Consider the following 17,576-nt stretch of genomic DNA (forward strand, 5'->3'; position numbering starts at 1 on the left):
GGCGCATGAGCAAGAACGCTCTCCCCAAATCGAGGGTCTACTTGATCATACGCAACATCTCGTTTTTCTTTTGGAAGATACGACTATATCAAAGAGGATTCGCACAATCATGGATGATAAGCTCGACGATTGCTTCTTACTGCCCGACGATGCTGAGCTTTAGCACGATGGCGCAGTTTGATGAGCTCAGCTGCGAGAAGAGGCGCTGCGGCATTCCTTCTCGTAGGCGAGAGGTGGAAGCGAGAGGTGATCTCTATCGAACGGTCATTATGTCCAGCGTGAAAATCGCTGAGACTTGTCTTCGATGTCGGTGTTTATCACGGCAAATGTGTGGCGCTGACCTGAGCACCCTTACTTGCCTTCACTATACACGCATCACCTCAGGTCCGAATGGACCGCAGCAAGCGAGACTCCGGGAAGATCTTTGCGCCGCGTAAATGCGAAAAGAAACAGGCTATTTACAGACTCTTTGATCATTCGCGAAGAATTTTGGCTGATTGAAGGGACGCTAGATGCATGCCATTGAGTTCTTTGGGTGACAGATTCCCCTCGTCCACAAGAGAACAGCAACCCCGCGCATTGAAGCTTCCTCCAACGACACCTCAAATTCTTCCGTCAATCAAACAATTTGCGGCACTATGTCTTGCTTAGACGAATGTGGGCTTCTGTACAGGCAGTCAGGTGCTCTCAGTTCGCTGATGATGCGACTAGAAAAGCGATGACGATATTACGGAGACCTGTGAAGTACCTTGCGGGCATGCGGGGTCGGGTTATTGCAGCTATAAGAGCAGTGTCTGGCCCAGTATCACCAGAGAAGTAGTTGAACTTTTACGGGCCTAAGAGTTTACACTGATAGACGACTGAGCTTACTCTTCGTTACAATCTCTAAGCACATCAGGCCTCACCTTCATGTGGGTGTTCAGAGTCTTGCTGTTGGCCGTCTTACGCCATGCTGTTGCTTTAGAAGGTCCAGTCGGCCGCCTGCCCGCCATGGGCTACAACAGCTTCAATGCATTCCAGTGCAACTACAACGCCTCACTGCTAGAAGCCCAAGCTAAGGTCCTTCACGAACGAGGTCTTGTCGCTGCCGGCTACAATATCCTCACCCTGGACGACTGCTACGCCCTTGAAGAAACGCAACGCCACTGGGCACATGGTCGACGACCCTGCAAAGTTCCCAGAGGGAATAGCAGCTTTCTCACAAAGTGTGCATCCTTATGGCATGCGGCTTGCAGCGTACGGAGACAACGGGTACAAAACCTGTGCTGGGCACCCTGGCTCTTACGGTCGTGAGTTGCAAGACCTGGAGACTTGGTACTCGTGGGGAATGACCTACTTGAAGTACGACAACTGCTGTGAGTAAGCATGCCGATTACTTCACCGGGTCGAAGACTGACAAATCGAGCAGACATACCGGCCGACAATATAACTCAGGACAGCATGTTCGGCCGCTTCACGCGCATGTCAGACGCTATCGCTGAGTTTGCGGCTCGCACGAACGTCACTTTCCAGTATTCGCTCTGCCAGTGGGGTTGGAACCAGCCTTGGGTCTGGGGCCGAAGGATCGCTCAATCCTGGCGCAACACGGGCGACATCAAGCCGTACTGGGACGCGCTCGCTGCCATCATCAACACGGCATCATTTCATTCGGAAGCTGCCAATTTCTTCGGGCACAACGATCTGGACTTGCTGGAAGTCGGAAATACCGGGCAGGGCACTCCGCCTGGAAACCTGACATACGACGAAGCGAAGAGCCATTTCACCGCTTGGGCGCTTCTGAAGTCGCCTCTGTTCATCAGTACCGATCTCCGGAACGCTTCCGAGGAGACCTTTGAGATTCTGGGAAACAGAGACATCATCAAAATCAACCAGGACCCTGTGGTAGGCGAGAGCGTCACGCCGTTCCGGTGGGGCGTTAACGAGAACTACGCCTACAACGCCACCCACCCTGCCGAGTACTGGTCTGGCAACTCGAGCTACGGTGTCAGCTTCATGATTCTGAATAGTCTCAACTCACCACAGCAGATGTCCTTCAATCTTACGGAGAGCTGGGCTATACGCACTGGAAGACAGTACTCGGTGTACGACATGTGGCAGCACAAGGTGACTGGAATAGCTGTGAGGTAAGCACGTAGTCTGAGTGTACGCAGAGACTTGCGACGCCTGCTGAAATCTCTCACCAGGAACATGACAATCGATCTGCCGCCACGTGGAGTCGCTGCGCTTCTGTTGAACGACGACGGTCCAGAGCCTGAGTCGCTGAATGGGACTTGCGCTCTCTATTACCAGTGCTCGGTGAGTGTAGCGTAGTCCCTATTATTCCGGTACTTCCTACTGACATTATACTACTAGTGGCCCAATGGCACATACATTTCAAACTGAAAAGTGACTGTGTCGAAAGCGTCGGTGACAAAACGGGATGTACAAGCTTTTCTGCATCTCGTGTCGTTAGATAACGACCGCCTTACGGAATTAGTGTCGGTTATTACATCAATCCCCGCCAAATCCGTGTACGCTCATCATTAAAATCTTCCATACAGCTGTTCGGAGTGTTCATGGGTGTTGCTTGGAAAATTGCGACGGCTCCTCCAACATCACAACCACTTCGTCTCCGGCGGCCCCAGGTACGAAGCAGGTGCCGGCCGCCCATACTCCAGCACGATCTTTTCAAGGTAAAGCTCCGGCGAGTCCGTCCCGAACCGCAGCGTATGCTTGCCCGGCTGTACTTCGCCTAGCACGGCCGTTCGTTTCCAGACTCCTTCTGCGACTGAAGTCGTCCAATCGTCAGGCAGCTCGCCGACTGCTGAGGGCTCGAGAAGGAGCCGGGTCATGGTGGGGTTAGTCGATGGATCGTCGAGAGTGAGGGAGTAGTGCATTGGCAGGTTGGGGTCGGTGTCAAGAGCGCTGTTGATGTATAGGGTGGAGTTGAGTTGGTCCGTGGCGTTGCCGAACAGGAAGATATCGTATTCTACCCATGCGTGATGAGAGGCGGAGGGATTGCCTCGGGCTTCGTGGTAGGGCCGTAGTGCGATTGATCCAGAGTTGCTGCGGGAACCGAGATGCGGTATGTGTTGAAAGGAGACCGAGCTATTGCTATTGGCTGATGATGAGCGTTGGAAGTGAGAGCCTTCGATGGAGATCACGCCGCCAGCGTCGGGGAAGCCTGTAAAGCCTTCGGGGACTTTGTTATTGAAGACCGTCAGTCTCAAGTTGTCGAACGAAGGTTCGGGCTCCCAGTTGATGCGAACGTCAAACTCCTCCTGGAATCCCTCGGGCACACGGCTCCAGTCGACAGTGATGTTGATGCGCTGCTCAAGCTGCTCGGAATACACCGTGCCGGAAGTGAGAGAGAATTGCAGCCATACATAAGGCACATCGGCGGACCATGCAATACTCTTGCGGCTGTCGCCACGATGGAACAGATCAACAGTCACAAAGTCAGGCCCGTACGGTGTGATCACAGGCAGGACCGGCTTGAAGCCTTTCTCCGTGGGAAACGCCGGGTCAATAGACGCGCAGATCCTCCCTTGCCGCGCAGCACTCAAGGATCCTTGGGCGTAGATTCCGAGATTACCAAAGCCGTAGTCGAAGTCCTGCCGAGTCTGCACGTACGAGATATTTGGCAGGACGTCTTTTGACGGAGGTATCCAACTCACGCTGCCGATGTCAAACTTGGGCGTGGACATTATGCCTGCCCATTTTCCGCCGGCAACCTGATCGTATTTGAGCACGAGATCCCAGTCCATGCCGAACTCGTCGAGAATGTCGGTAGCTACCTGATTTGCAGAGTTTCGTCGTTCGGTGGCGAACTGGTAATTGAGAGCGGTTTTGATCTGGATAGAATGGTAGTTCGCACCAGCTACAGATGGGTAGACGGCGTGGTAATAGAAGGGATCTCGACGGTCAGCCGGCAGGCGTGAATGTACAGATTTGGCGCGCCCCGCAAGATCTGTCCATGCCTGCAAGACACGTTCAGCTTCGTGGTAGTTCATGATGGAGTACGTGTTCGGCAGAGTAATCTCAAATTTGCGTAGACCGACCAGATGGCTGTAATCGAACAACACTCTCGAGGCTTCTCCTGCTAGATCAGGCCCAAAGTCCCTTTGCGAAAGCGTGACGAGCCATTTCGGGATTGTGTCAAAGTCGACTGCGGAAGCGTTCCAGGCTACGGTCATTGCAAGCTCGAATGGCAACTCAAGACTTTTGATGTCTCCAACATTGAAGATCCAGATCTGGTTCGCCCCTCGTTCGTGAGCGTGATGAAGATCCTTGTACAATTTTGGCTGGAGACTGTGTCAGTAGGGTCCTAGCTGTTACCATATAGATCGATCGCACTGACCAAATTGTTTGTGTTCATCCATTTGTAGCTTTTCGGACGGCCAACGTAGCTGAGATGGTGGTATAGCTGCTTAAAGTCAGGAAACTCCTCTAATGCGATCTCGAACGACTTCTACTCACACCAAATCCTCCTGACCTGTCGCCGTCCTCTGCTGCAGGAAGGCGTCTGATGTTCCCCCAATTGTCGTCCGCAAACATTATGGTCACATCAGAAGGAGGCTTTAAGCCTGCCTCATAGTACGCTTGTACCTCCTTGTAAACCGTCCAGACCTCTGAGGCCAAGTCAGCGTTGACACCGCATCCAAGGAACACAAACCAATCTTACGTCTCGTGTCCGAAGCATTGCCATGATGCTTCGCGATCAAACCCCTCTGAGCCGCAATAATATCTTCAAGGATCGCCGCGGGATCGTCGCCATTGATCGGCCCGTCGTTCTCGCCTCGCATGCCCAATGTGAAATAGGACTCGTTGTTCCCAGCTCGGATCACCCCTTCCTCCATAAAGTTCAGGACTTTCTCCCTGTTCGTGACAAAATTCCACGGCCCATCGCTCCCGTTTTTCTTCTGCCATTCGTTAGAAGCCCGCTGCATCGGCTCGTGGTGGCTCGTTGAAACCACGATGCCGTAGTCGTGTGCCAGTTGCTGGTTCTTCGGGTCATCCGTGAAGAAGATGCGGCCAGGCTTGGGGACGAATGATCCCCACATGGCCGGCCAGATGAAGTTGCCCTTAAGGCGGACTATGAGGTCGAAGACGTGGGTGTAGAACTCAGAGTCGAAGGTGTAGTCGGACACGTTGTGCCTTCTCGCCCACCAGCCCGTGAGAGCTGGCGCCTCGTCGTTGATGAAAAGCCCTCTGTACTTGACGGAGGGCTCGCCGTGGGTGGTTTTGTGAGGCAAGGCATAGATCTCTTCATGCTTGGTAGCGGGAACGTCTGACCAGAAGTGGAGCCTGGGCTGTCAGTGACGGATTGTATGGTTGTATAGCAGTCAAGATGCACTCACGGCGACTGCCCACTTTGCTCAGCTAACGTGTAAACGCCAAAGGCCGTGCCTCGTTTATCACTGCCAGCAATGACAAGAGCCCTGTCAACTCCAATCAAAGGATCAGAAACCACCGTTGTGGTAAACTTCTCCCACTTCCCGTCAAGATCAGAGACGTCGATTTTGCCCCTGTGAACAAGCTCAATAATCAAAGCAGAGTCGACCGTGCCGACGATGATGGCTTCGGCTGCAGATGGACAAGTGTTGGTCTTGTTCTCGGACCATTCACAAGTCGATAGCCTCGAGCCAGTGATCTGCTCCCAGTCAGATGCCAGGCTGCGGACAGAGATCTGGACTGCCTCTGCATCTTTCGCATCGTGCAGAAGAGTAGCGTTGCGAAGTCGAACAGCGCCATCGACCGGCTCGAATGTGACAAACGTTTCCTCTAGAAGTGCGATTCCGTAAGTGAAGAAAGAGAAAAGTATGACAGCTAGTCGAGCTATCATCTTGCTGTTTCGCGGATGCAATGCCCGAAAGCAATGCCGCTTCTGGAGAGCAGTTTGTTGGACGATCGTTCTCGCTGAACGTGCACGAACTGCTCGCTGTTTTAGACGCAGTATTTCATCCTGGCTCAAGCTTCACCATTCGCGGGAAATTTACTTCTACTCATGTCGTCGCTTTTGCAACAGCAACTAGCGAGACATACTCGCATGCGTCACCTGTTCAAGTCATTAGACCGAGGCGAAGACGTCCTCCTCCCAAGCACACCTTGGCGGAGGGGTGATCGTCATCCTTGTGCACCTGAGAAGTGACAGGTTCATCGCTTGTCCGCCCACAAGCGTCAATAGGCCAGAAGTAAAGGGTATAGCCACCCTTGGCTGGCAATGTTGATGTCTCGAGGGGTGTGCTCGGGCCATTGCCGAGCGAGGACTGACCTCTTCCCCGCTGAACGATTCTCGCCCAAGCGTCCTGCCCAAGCGTCCTTCATCCCAAGGGCGGAGAACAATGTTCCGGTCGACGCTCATGATGCTTCGGATCGTACGGACTGGGCAGACCTCATAAATCCTGCTTCAGTCGTATGTCTGGAAACAGGATGCGGTGAAAATTGTCTGGCAGTAGCAGTAGCTGTGAGCTAGGAATTAGCTGGATCTTTTGTGACATGCTATCTGGGTCTGGAACCCGCACTCATGTCTAGGTACAATCATGACATGCAAGCAGTAAATCTTCCACTGTCAGGTCGTTGAAGCAGATGGGCAAAAGTACTCGGTACATTTCATTAAAAGCGCTCCAAGCTCAATATCCCCTATCCGTACCAGGACTTCAGCATCTCGCCATCGCAAAGTCATGAGAAAACACTCGTGAACCAAGTTTGATAGAGCACAACGGCGTGGGAAACGAAGAGAGCGCTCGTAACCGTGGCCATAACAATCCTCGCGTCCACCTCAGCGTCGTGTGGACCCATATACGATTTCGCCCCGTACCACCAGACAGAGGCAGCCATAGTCAGCAGGAAGAAACCATAGAGCAGCGCGCAAATGAAAGAGAGCACAGCCTCGGGAGCCTGCGCTCTCTGTACGTCGTGGAGACCGGCCAGAAAATGCAGGGCGGTGTGGAGCGCTAAGCAGACGACCATGCCCTTCCATGCGGCAGCCTCGACGCGGTCGCAGAAGATGCCTTTATCGACGGAGAAGAGGGACCTGCGGCAGAGTGGGCACGTTGTTTGAGAGTCCTCGCCAAGAAGCTGCAGGCAGCGGTCGCAGCAGCGGTGTCCGCAGAACAGTTGGGCAAGGCGGTGTTCGTGGTCCCAGCAGACGATGCAGTCGTCCGGCTTCCTACCTTGCTTGACAAAGACCAGGTTGCGCATGAATGTCGAGTGACTTGGGAGACCTGAGGCTTCGTATGAGATGGATAGGTGAGTCCAGACGGTGTACGCGACGGCCAAGGCGAGCGGCAGTTGAGGCTGCTTCATTGGGTAGAGAGCCAGACAAAGCATGCAGGCCGTGAGATCTATGATCATCTGCCTTTGCGTCGTGTGCCACCATCTTGGCAGGAGTGTGCATAGCACGGCAGGTGCCAGAGAACTTACAAGCGTCTCGGAGCTGCAAAAAAGGAGAGCCATGGCAGAGGTCGGAACCGATGGAGGTTGATAGCGCGACGCGAGCAGATGCACGGCACTCCTGCAGATGTTCCGGAACGATACTTAGAGATCTATCACGTAAACGGTACAAGGCTCCTTTATGGCAAGATCTGACCGCAAATTGCCGAGTGGATGTCTCGCATTGCTCTGGAACATGCAGTGTGAAGTATCGAGCACAAGCCGTGCCTGGTGCCACGCTGCGAGTTCCCGAGCAGAAGAATCATGTCAGGGTCAGTAATCAGTGGCTGTTGTCAAACGTGAGCCTAGTCAATTGCGCGCCTGAATTGCTTCAACAGTCTCCGATGCGACTCGCCTTGTTCACTGCTCAAATCGTTCGTCGTCTGAATCCTGTGCCTCTTCATCCAAACATGCGATTCGTCAATGATCATCACGGCGATGTGAGCGGAAACCTGCTCGCTCGTTGAAACTAGCCCCTCGTGGAAGCGATTTAGCATCTATTATGAATACATGTGTGTAGCATAGCGCTAGGATCATGGCAACGCTATCAAGCTTAGCAAGAAACAGGTCTGCAAGTTAGGAATAAGGTAACATCTCAAGAAGTCACCTCACTTAAGCAACCTCCTCAACCATCTTCCCGCCCCCCGAAGCAACCTTGACAGCACCCCCGAAGACATCTCCAAGAGGGCTGTCGAGCCACTCGTCAGGGACGGCGACGATGCTGCCCTGCTTGTTGTTGACCCAGCGGGAGTAGAGCGGGTTGGCCCTGGGCCCGCCGTTCTCGTCTTCCTCGCCGGGGGTCATTTCGGCGGCTTGCTGGGCGGCGATCATTTCGGCGCGGGTGCGGCGTTTGGGGGCGGGTTTGCTGAGGAGCTTGTTGATTGTTTCCATCTGTGGAGAGTTAATATGTGAGAATTGGGAAAAGTCGATTTGGAATGCATTGTTAGTGAAGGAAAACGCACCTTCTCCTCCTCGTTGCGCTTCTCGCTGAGGTTCTTGCGTCGGCGTGCCATTTCCTGTCGGCGCATGGCGTGCTCTTCTACAGACAAGAGTTTCTTCTTTTGCGCTTCGTTCGAGAGAGCCAATAGTCCAACGTTCTCTTCTTCGTACGCGCCTCGTTGTCTGCGGGTGAGCTTGGTGATGTCTGGCGTGGCGGAGCGAGAACCGTCGATATCGGATCCGGAAAGGTCGTCGTCGTCCTCGCCCATCTCCTCATCTTCGTCGCCCTCTCCGAGTTCCTCGCCTTCGTCTCCTGATTCCAGATCCGACAGCTCCTCGTCGTCCTCGTCGGCTTCCTCCAGCTCCTTCGCCTCGACAGACTTCAACGTCCCCGCCGAAGGAGCAGAGACTCTCACACTCGGCTTGCCCTTCGCAGTCGCCTTCCCGCGCTTGATGACCGGCGGCGGAGGATGGCTGTCCTGCAGCTCGTCCATGTCCTCGTCCTCGCCCTCGGCATCATCCTGGCTGTCCTCATTCGCCAGCAACTCCTGATCCACCTCCTCGCCCTCGGCATCTTCGTCCTCGTCCTCACCCTCCGCATCCTCCTCTTCCTCCTCCTCCTCGTCCTCCTCCTCGTCACTATCCTGCTCAACGAACGTCCTGGGATTGCGCGTCGCGCGCGCAGAGCGCACGGCCGGCTTGGGCGTGGCGTCGCTCTCGCTCGCGTCGTCGGCGGACGGCGACTGGGAGCCCGACAGGGCCTGGCGCAGCTTGGACGGCGCGGCTTTGACGGTCAGCTTCAACGATGAGGCGTTGTTCGCGCCCGCCGCGCGGGTCACCGAGGCCGCGGGCGGGGCGCGGGGAGGGGGTTTGGGGCGGGAGGGACTACCACTGCGCGTCGTGTTAGCCCTTGCGTACGGTTGTGCGGCCTCGCGGGCGGCGGAGGTGGGCGCGGCGCGGTTGGAGCGGCGGGTGGGAGGCATTGCGGGTGGAGGTGGTGGAGGTGGAGGTGAGGCTGGAATTGGTGGTGGTGGTAATGGATGATGTCGGACGGCGGCTCTTGGGTCAGGCGAGCCGGCTGTCGCGCGCGAGCCCTGATGCGCTGCGCCGCGCCTTCCTTGCCACAGCGTCGGATCGCGGTCGCTTCAGCCCGGTGTGTCCATCCACGCCGCCGCCATGCAATCCTTCCCCTCGCCGCTCCCCGCCCGCCTGCGCGACCCGATAAGGTGTTAAGGTAGCAAGGCAGCGACGGCCACGTGACGCGGCGGCGCCCGTTGGACGGCGTCGCGCACTCTCGAGGCAGGCTGCGCTGCGCTGCGCTGCGTTGGGTTTGGCTGAAATGCACCTACCGAGCGGGAGGAGGCTGATACTGTGGCAGCGCTGTTGCGCCGCCGCCTGCAGATGTTCGCGACACGCTGATCGGCGAGCCCGACGACGACTTCAGCCGTTTGGCGCTTTCGTAGCTCATTGTCGCGCGCGCGTGGGTGTGTGAGGATGGTATGGAAAAATACAGGGAGAATATGTGGCGGGAAAGATGGTGCTGTAATCCTCACTGCAAGGGAGTATGGAAGCTCCAACGGCTCTGAGGCCTGTGATTCGGATGCCTGAGGCACTCAGCGACGTCGCTCGTGGCTCTCAGTTGCCGAGGCTCGTTCACATGCGCGACTTCAGCGTTGCCGACGTGTGCGACTTGAATGCTGCGATCGCATTCTGTGTTCCAACACCATAATACCTTGACACTCACGCCAGTATGTCCGACAACTCGTCAAAGCCACCTTCCATACCAGCATGGCAACGCGCCCAACAACCTCTGAAGCCGGAGACAGATGCGTCGCAGTCCGAGCAACAAGCCCGAGATACCGATGCGGAAGATGGCGATGCGCCAGGCCCGGAGGACTCCACACCACAGAATGGCTCCCAGGATGAACAAACAGAAGAGAAGGCTTCACATGAGCCCCCGCTCTCTGCGGACGAGCGAGCGCAGCAGCTGGAAATAGTCAAAGCCTTCCTAGACGACCCTGGTGTCAAGGACGAGCCCATCGAGAAGAAGCGTGCATTTCTGGAAAGCAAGGGTGTCACGACAGAGATGATAGATCAAGAGCTTGGTTCAGCATCTTCTTCGACTTTCAACACCTCCGACTTCGCCAGCTTCAAGCAAACATCTCAACCCCCAGTCGCGCCCCAACCACCCAGAGCCCCCGCGCCACCCATAATCACCTACCCCGAGTTCCTCGAAGACGCCCGCAAACCCCCTCCCCTAATAACCCCAACCCGAATCCTAAACGCCACCTACCTCGCCTCCGGCCTCGCCGCCCTCGCCTACGGCGCCAGCACCTTCCTCATCAAACCCATGGCGGCCAACCTCACCGACGCCCGCCACGACTTCGCCTCCCACAACCAGACCAAAATCGACGAGTTCAACGACCGCCTCTCCAAACTCGTCAGCAAGATCCCCGAGCCCAAAAAATCCTCCGAAGACGCGGCCGACTCCTCTTCCTCCGACACAGAAAGCGTCGCCAGCGACCCCACCGAGCTCTTCCACCGCGACATCGGCACGCAGACTTCCCCCGCCATCACTCCCCCACCCACAAGCACCAACCTCTCCCCCAACCCCCCCACCGACAAGCAGCACGAGCGCCTCTCCATAATCAACTCGCACCTCTCGCAGCTCCTCACGGGCCTCGAAGCCGGCGCGCAGCCCGCCAAAGACCGCCTGGACGAGACGAACAGGCTGCGCCACGCCCTGGACAACATGATGTACCGCGTGCAGACGGCGAACGCGTGGGGCAGCTTCGGCGCCGCGGGGGAGCAGAAGGCGGGCGGCGAGACGGAGGATGCGGTCGAAGAGCTGAAGAGGGAGATCAGAGGCGTGAAGGGCGTGCTTTTGAGCGCGAAGAGGTTTGCGCCTGTGGGGACGGTGTCGGGGAGGGCGGGGAGTTGATGGGGAGCTCGGTATGAGGATGATTAGGGATTGGTCACATGATGGATTCCATGAGCGCAGCACCGCCGAAGACGGCTGCTGCGTCTGACTGTTCGGGGTACTAGGAGGCTGGAGACGCCGAGGTCGAGAAGACTGTGCAGGGCCACTCCTTGACCTTGCAGCATGGAGGGCAAGCTCATCGTAGCACTACGACGGTACAGTCGCCAGCGACCGCGCAGGTCGAGTAGACGGTCTGCTAGCGCTGCAGTCGCTCTTAGCCCGGACGGCCGTATGCTCACTGGGCGCGACCTTGATCGACGTTGCAGGCGCAGCGAAGACAGATAAGTCATACACCCAATTTGACGAATGAATAGTAATGACCCAAGCGTCTCTCTTCCTCAACAATGGCTCCCAACATGTTCCAAATCGAATCAGTGCCCATTCTAGCCCCCCAAGCCCACCCACCCAAAGAAGCCGTGAGCGCACCCTGCGCAGCCATCGATCGAAACCGCAGGCAAAGGAAAACCACATATCTGATCTGGCGAACGAAGATGTAACGAGTCAAGCTCACTCTCCGTCTCCTCACCGCCTCATACCCCATTACACAACGCCTCCCTGCCCATGCTCACCCCAAAAGCCCACCCAGCTCCGACGCTGTGAGGTCAAAATAAAGGTCGGACACCCGTTAGCGCCCGCGCACTATCCCGCATCCGGCAACTGCGCGAGGGGCGACGGCGAGGTCCCGCTATCAGAACGCTCGGGCCTCGCCCCGTTGCCTGGGATGGGCTTGTTTGCGGGCGCTTGGACGCGCGGGGCGCGTGAAGTGAGGTTGTGGGGAGCGCGGGGTCGTGCCTTCCTTTTGAGCGCATGTGATTTTTGTTGTTCCTGCTCAGGTGGCGGCGTATTCACTCACTCACTCCCCTTCTTCGACTTCTTCAGTTCGAGACTGGCTGGTGTCGCTCCCTCTCGCGATCCCCTGCGCGCCTTTTCACAACCCCTTCACTCACCACACTGCGCACCTCTTCTGCTGCAGTCATGGCAAAAACCAAAGGCAAGAAACCGCAGAACGTGAGCGATACCTCTGGCTGGACCCACGAGTACGTGCGCAGGATCCTGCGCCACGACAACCTGGGCCAGAACTTCTTCACGAGCGTCTTCGGTTGGACTGGCGAAGACTTCGAGGCCGCCGTCGCAGAGGCGAACAGCGCAATGCACAAGTGGAAGGTCAAGCCCCGGCAGATCGTCAGGCACCCCGTCTCTATCGGTGCGAAGAGCACCGGGAAGCAAGACAACAGCGAAGCCGCGCGCAAGCGGCTTGAAAAAGCTGATCGCAAAGGCAACGGCCTCGAGAAGCTGCTCACTGGGCACCACTCTTATTTCAAGCTCCCGCATGAGCGGAAATTTGAAGCGCCGCCTAAATGGTTCGACCCGACAATGACTCTCAACGGGCGGGTTGCTGGAGTGCAGTATGATTTCCCGACTATTGTGCAGAAGTTCTTGCCTTTTGCGTATGAGAGAGAGAAGAAGAGGGGGAATACTGAGAAGAACGCTGCATCTGGCCATGCGACTGCCGCTGGGAAGGTGTCTTCTTCACAGCAGAAGCCAGCGTTGCCACCGACGCTATGGGATGTCGCTGGTCAAAAGCGGCAGCTCCCTCTTGATGACGAGGCGGCATCCGCTGACTTTGACGGCAACAATGCCAAGCGCCGCAAGCTGCGTGCAGATGATAGTGATGTCGTAGCGGACATTGACTTCACCCTCGACGACGACGACGACGCCTACGAGCCTCAACTTGCTCTCAACGACAACGACACCGCTACTGCGCCCCTCGACTGGCCATCCAACAACCGCACGCACGACAACATCAACACAGACGAAGAGCCAACCCTCTACCACTTTCCCCCTCACCAGCTCACCAACGTCGAATTGCACATCGGCTGGCTCACCGCCCAAGAAGACGGCACCCTAATTGTAGAGAAAGGCTTCCGCTCCCTCAACACCTGGCTCGAAAGCGCGAACCCGCTGCGCTACAACGACGACATCATCAAAGAAAGCCTGCGCATTGGGTGGGACTCCGGGTTGCAGATCTTCTGGTTTGACGATTACAATCTTGAGCCTTGGGTTGCGGCTGACGTCCATGCGCTTGCGGGCGCGATCGATAGGGTGTCGAGGAAGGCGGACGAGGTCTGCTTGTTTGTTGCGAGGAGTGCTGGGGTCGTGGGCAGTTTGCCTGTTGAGCAGAGAAGTAGGCGTCAACGCTTTGATGCATGTGCGAACATCGACTGACGCACTCGCAGAGCTGCAAAACCAGACCGAGCAGACCATCGTCCTCATGCCCGTCGCCGCAGGGTCTCCGGGTTCTGCCACCAAGCTCGTTCGCGCGTCCGGCGAGTCCCCTGATGGCCCGCGCACCGTTCGCCATGGAAACAAGCACTACTTGATCCCTGGCATCTCCGTCAGTCTGGCGAAGAAGCTAGGCGAAGCAGTAATGAAGTCACGCATTTCGTACGAGTACCGTGACGAAAGCGGCAAGAACGATTCTGACCAGGGCGGTGGTGAGGGTGGTGAGGTTGGGAAGCATGGTGACGATGATGGCGTTGACGAAGAGGAGAAATCCGTTGACGAGGAAAAGGACTACCCTTGAGGACTGAAAATCAAGACGAGCTATCTCGAATGCACTCTGATGCTCGGATTGAACAATTGATGGTGCGTGCGCACTGTTGCTGATCGCCGTGCACCTCGCTACCGTAAGTCGATAGCCGGTAGTGATCAATGTGCGCTTCGAGAATGTCTCCGTGTTCCAACACCATGCTTTCATTGTTGCAATCTATGGCGGAGCACAGATGCACACCATTGTCTGAAAGTGCAGGCGTGGAGCCTGCGCCTCCATATGACTCAAGACGGAGAAACTCACCAGGTCCACGCACAGTAAGGTTTGACAGATCGAGAGCTGCTTCTCACTTTCTTGATCGCTAGTGCATGGTCATTCTTGGTTGGTGAGGTGATTATCTGCTTACGATAGTTGCGACAACGAACGAGACCACCCATCGACCCCCCAACGAACATCTCAAACAACAGACCGACTAGCCTGCACAACCCAATCGTAAACCGTAAAAGTGATCGAACTGCTAAACGTAAGCCTAACCAACCTCGGCGTCGTCGCCTTCCAAAACACGCCCACGCCCTCTGAAGCCAGCATCTTCCGCGCGCAAGCCAGCATCCCGCTCCCTCCAGCGCCTTGAGTCTGCACGCGCGTCTTGATGTTGTCGAACGGCATGCTGGCGTACACCGTTATCACGCCACTGCCGGCGCCCGCAGCGAAAGTGACGACTGACGGACTCGCGTTGGCTCGAATAGTGTCTGATTTCTTGAGCAGGTCGCCCAGAGCGCTGAAAGTCGAGAAGCGCACGGCGCTGTTCGTGCCTTGCTTGCAGACGACGGGCGCCAGGCCTCGCCAGAATGACAAGATGCCTTCTTGGCGGAGCATCTTGGCGACGAGTCGGGGTGCGGAGAATGTCGTTCCTTTTGCTTGGGCGGTGGCTGTTGCGTTGACGATGCGGGTTTTGACTGCTTCGCCGGGCGTGACGACTAGGATGCTCTCGAGGATGCCAGCGCAGAGGCCGGCATATACGCTCAGGAGAGGGCTGGATACGAGCCCAGGGAACAGACGTGGAAGATTAGATCGTGCGGTTTCGAACCCGAGGAACCGGATACCTGACTTGGCCATGTTGCTGGCCGCCAGCGCTCCGCAGCCAGAGTAGAGTCCTCTGATGCCGGACGTTGCCAATGTTTCGCGGACAATGGCAAGAGAGGAGAGGGATTTTGTCGCTGGTAATTGTCGACGAGTCTTGATGTACTCTACGGGATACTATGAGGACGTGTCAGAAGGCCTGTGGTTGCACACTTTGACTGACTTCTTCAAATCGTGGAAGCTCACTGTCACTAAAGTCTCGCATCCACCTGCTGCTGCTCCAGCAGCTATACTTGTAGCAACAGAGGGTTTGCTCATATTGGGTTCTGCTTCAAGGATCCAATGTCGTATGAGAGAATGCTTGAACGAGAGGATCAGCCGCAGTTGGCGATTTGATAAGAAAATGGGATACAATGCGTTGCCTACTACTCTTCAAAGGAGAGTATCTCCATACTTACTATCTCAGCTCTGGCCTGAGCGCCGCATGTCGGCGCAAGACGCTCTCAACCGCAGCATGCACTGTCAAGTATCCAAGATCTTGGTGCAAAGAGAGCCGGGACTGTCAGCAACGGAGCTTGACCGAGAAACATTCGCGTCTGTGCTCGATATAAGATGGTACTCCACTTCGGCACGCTGGAGCCGGTCAGCATCGCAATCGGAAGATGACCGAGATGTAAACAGGCTGTGTTCAGCTCGAGACACAATAGCAGTTCGAGTCGTTGAGTTTCTTGAACCTGCGTCGGTAAAATGTGAATCCGCGGGGCAGTGCACTTCCAAGGAACGCATCACGCCGCAATTGGAAACGCGATATGGGAACTACGGAACGGATACCTTGAAGCATCATCGGAATGAGTACGCTGATTCCCGCGTAGACTCATATCATCGGCGCTGGCACAAGACTTTCTGCAATTTATGTTACAGCAATCAAATTCGAGAACGCGAGCACTCAATATCAACGAGATCAACGAAGATAGTACCTTAAATATATTATCATCAATACGCTGATCTAGCAATAGTCATGTGTATATCGTAATGATTCTAATGCACAGCCTCCCTCCAAGTAATTCCAAGAATCCGCCTAGTCGCAGATATCCCAAAGGCTCTTGGCGTTGGTTGAAAAGACCTTCTCAACGCTGCCAGCCTCTGCCGCCCATTCCAAGCACCTCTCCTCAAAAGGCTTGATATCAAGACCCTCGAAACGGGTGTGCGGCCAATCGCTGGCAAACACAGCCCGGTCGCTCCGAACGCGGAGGATTTCCTTCGCAACAACTTCCAGCTGAGAGCTCTCGAGCTCGACACGGTACGGCGCGGAAAATTTGACGTAAGTGTTGCCTTGCTCGAGCAGATCGATCAGAGACTGGAATCCCGTGATCGAGTAAGGGTTGAAAGGCATCGTCGAGTTGTCTGAAGGCTTCGACGGCTGTGCGAAGTGATCGAAGCACACTTTGACTCCGAGCCCGTCGATGGTCGACTGAAGGCCTGGGAGCAAGTCCATCGACATGTAGATCTGCAGCATCCAACCGAGCGGCTTGATGATCGCTGCGTACTTGACAATCTCGCTTCTCAGCACCTCGATGTCTGGTGTCTTTTCGGTTGATGCAAGATTGAGGCGAACACCGCGCACACCGAGACTGTGCCATTCGACGAGAGTGTTGTTGTCAATGTTGGTCGCGTTGAAGACGACGACACCCCGCGAACGATCAGGGCCGAGTGCTCTGATGGCGTCGAGCAAAGCGCTGTTGTCGAAGCCGTAGATGGATGGCTGAACGACGACGATATTCTTCATGTTGATGGTATTCTCGAAGGTAACAGCATCCCAGACAGAGTGAGCTGATGGCGTATATACGGCATCTGCGGATAGCGGATACCGCTCTGGGTCGATGATGTGCATGTGGCCATCCCAGCCATCGGTGGGAATGCTGGCGTTGGATTCTTGAAGGCCACGAGAATACTTCTTCGGGCCTTCAATCGCGGCCGGTTTTGCTGATGCTCCAGAGAAAAGAACAGCAGCACGCACCTCGCTGCTGGTAAGGAAGAAGAGGCTGAGAAACGAGTGGTTCACCGTCCTGAAGAGGTGATTTAAAGTTGCGGCGAGCATCTTGCTGAATTGATTATCGTAAGATCGTGACAGAGCAAGTTTGTGGTACTTGTGTCGATTTCCAGAAAGAGTCTGGAGATGCGAACTGCCGTTCCAGTTTCTCGCAACCAGTGTCGACCTCGTGCTTAAGAGGCCCTCAAAAGGCCCGAGTCGCCCTACTCCACCTGGCAGACCTTGGTGGAGCCGCGACCGGACAACTTGTGCCGGCCGTCGACATCGCTGCACGCTCATATCCGGCACTGGAGCATGCCATGTCTTGTTAGCCTAAGTTGCCACAATACTCACCCAGGTGGGAAGTCAGTTCGGAACTTGACCGAATGAGTGGGCCGTGCGGAGGACAAGCAGACTCGTGACGCCGAGACGGACGATGACCGAGCGCGCAAACTCCACCTCATCTTTCTCCCCGCATGGCTTCTCCAGAGATTGTGGGGATGGGGTTATTCATCATACCGTGATCGGATTGAACGGCACGTCGAAAGCGAAGGCGTTCAATACAAATATCACGTCGAGGTCGG

The 17,576-nt window shown here is 55.9% G+C and overlaps 8 protein-coding genes across 8 annotated transcripts; 3 read left to right on the forward strand and 5 right to left on the reverse strand.

The window, feature by feature from the left end:
- The first annotated feature begins 611 nt into the window (after positions 1-611).
- On the forward strand, positions 612-3,941 carry WHR41_06596 (uncharacterized protein). Its single transcript, XM_069375201.1, has 6 exons — positions 612-657; positions 712-1,355; positions 1,409-2,123; positions 2,184-2,295; positions 2,353-3,064; positions 3,121-3,941. The coding sequence occupies exons 2-5, from the start codon at positions 1,154-1,156 to the stop codon at positions 2,380-2,382; spliced, it is 1,059 nt and encodes a 352-aa protein (XP_069227895.1). The 5' UTR covers positions 612-657; positions 712-1,153; the 3' UTR covers positions 2,383-3,064; positions 3,121-3,941.
- WHR41_06597 (uncharacterized protein) lies at positions 2,595-5,824 on the reverse strand (the record flags this gene model as incomplete). The annotated part of the gene is made up of 5 exons (XM_069375202.1): positions 2,595-4,283; positions 4,340-4,405; positions 4,459-4,610; positions 4,664-5,286; positions 5,340-5,824. The coding sequence occupies 5 exons, from the start codon at positions 5,822-5,824 to the stop codon at positions 2,595-2,597; spliced, it is 3,015 nt and encodes a 1,004-aa protein (XP_069227973.1).
- Positions 5,825-6,660: 836 nt separating this feature from the next.
- Positions 6,661-7,287, reverse strand: WHR41_06598 (uncharacterized protein; the record flags this gene model as incomplete). The annotated part of the gene is made up of 1 exon (XM_069375203.1): positions 6,661-7,287. One exon carries the CDS (start codon positions 7,285-7,287, stop codon positions 6,661-6,663), a length of 627 nt encoding a protein of 208 aa, XP_069227890.1.
- A 585-nt stretch (positions 7,288-7,872) lies between these two features.
- WHR41_06599 (uncharacterized protein) lies at positions 7,873-9,335 on the reverse strand (the record flags this gene model as incomplete). Its single annotated transcript, XM_069375204.1, has 2 exons — positions 7,873-8,304; positions 8,376-9,335. 2 exons carry the CDS (start codon positions 9,333-9,335, stop codon positions 8,026-8,028), a joined length of 1,239 nt encoding a protein of 412 aa, XP_069227891.1. The 3' UTR covers positions 7,873-8,025.
- A 767-nt stretch (positions 9,336-10,102) lies between these two features.
- WHR41_06600 (uncharacterized protein) lies at positions 10,103-11,293 on the forward strand (the record flags this gene model as incomplete). Its single annotated transcript, XM_069375205.1, has 1 exon — positions 10,103-11,293. The coding sequence occupies one exon, from the start codon at positions 10,103-10,105 to the stop codon at positions 11,291-11,293; it is 1,191 nt and encodes a 396-aa protein (XP_069227957.1).
- A 1,014-nt stretch (positions 11,294-12,307) lies between these two features.
- Positions 12,308-13,916, forward strand: WHR41_06601 (uncharacterized protein; the record flags this gene model as incomplete). The annotated part of the gene is made up of 2 exons (XM_069375206.1): positions 12,308-13,517; positions 13,570-13,916. The coding sequence occupies 2 exons, from the start codon at positions 12,308-12,310 to the stop codon at positions 13,914-13,916; spliced, it is 1,557 nt and encodes a 518-aa protein (XP_069227958.1).
- A 317-nt stretch (positions 13,917-14,233) lies between these two features.
- WHR41_06602 (uncharacterized protein) lies at positions 14,234-15,609 on the reverse strand. The gene is made up of 3 exons (XM_069375207.1): positions 15,422-15,609; positions 15,210-15,323; positions 14,234-15,140 (listed from the first exon to the last, which is right to left on the reverse strand). Exons 2-3 carry the CDS (start codon positions 15,279-15,281, stop codon positions 14,340-14,342), a joined length of 873 nt encoding a protein of 290 aa, XP_069227955.1. The 5' UTR covers positions 15,282-15,323; positions 15,422-15,609; the 3' UTR covers positions 14,234-14,339.
- Positions 15,610-16,041: 432 nt separating this feature from the next.
- On the reverse strand, positions 16,042-17,061 carry WHR41_06603 (uncharacterized protein; the record flags this gene model as incomplete). Its single annotated transcript, XM_069375208.1, has 1 exon — positions 16,042-17,061. The coding sequence occupies one exon, from the start codon at positions 17,059-17,061 to the stop codon at positions 16,042-16,044; it is 1,020 nt and encodes a 339-aa protein (XP_069227956.1).
- Positions 17,062-17,576: the final 515 nt, after the last annotated feature.

This window comes from Cladosporium halotolerans (assembly GCF_011745625.1).
Source record: "Cladosporium halotolerans strain TM138-S3 chromosome Unknown Sca23, whole genome shotgun sequence".
NCBI classification, from domain to species: domain Eukaryota; kingdom Fungi; phylum Ascomycota; class Dothideomycetes; order Cladosporiales; family Cladosporiaceae; genus Cladosporium; species Cladosporium halotolerans.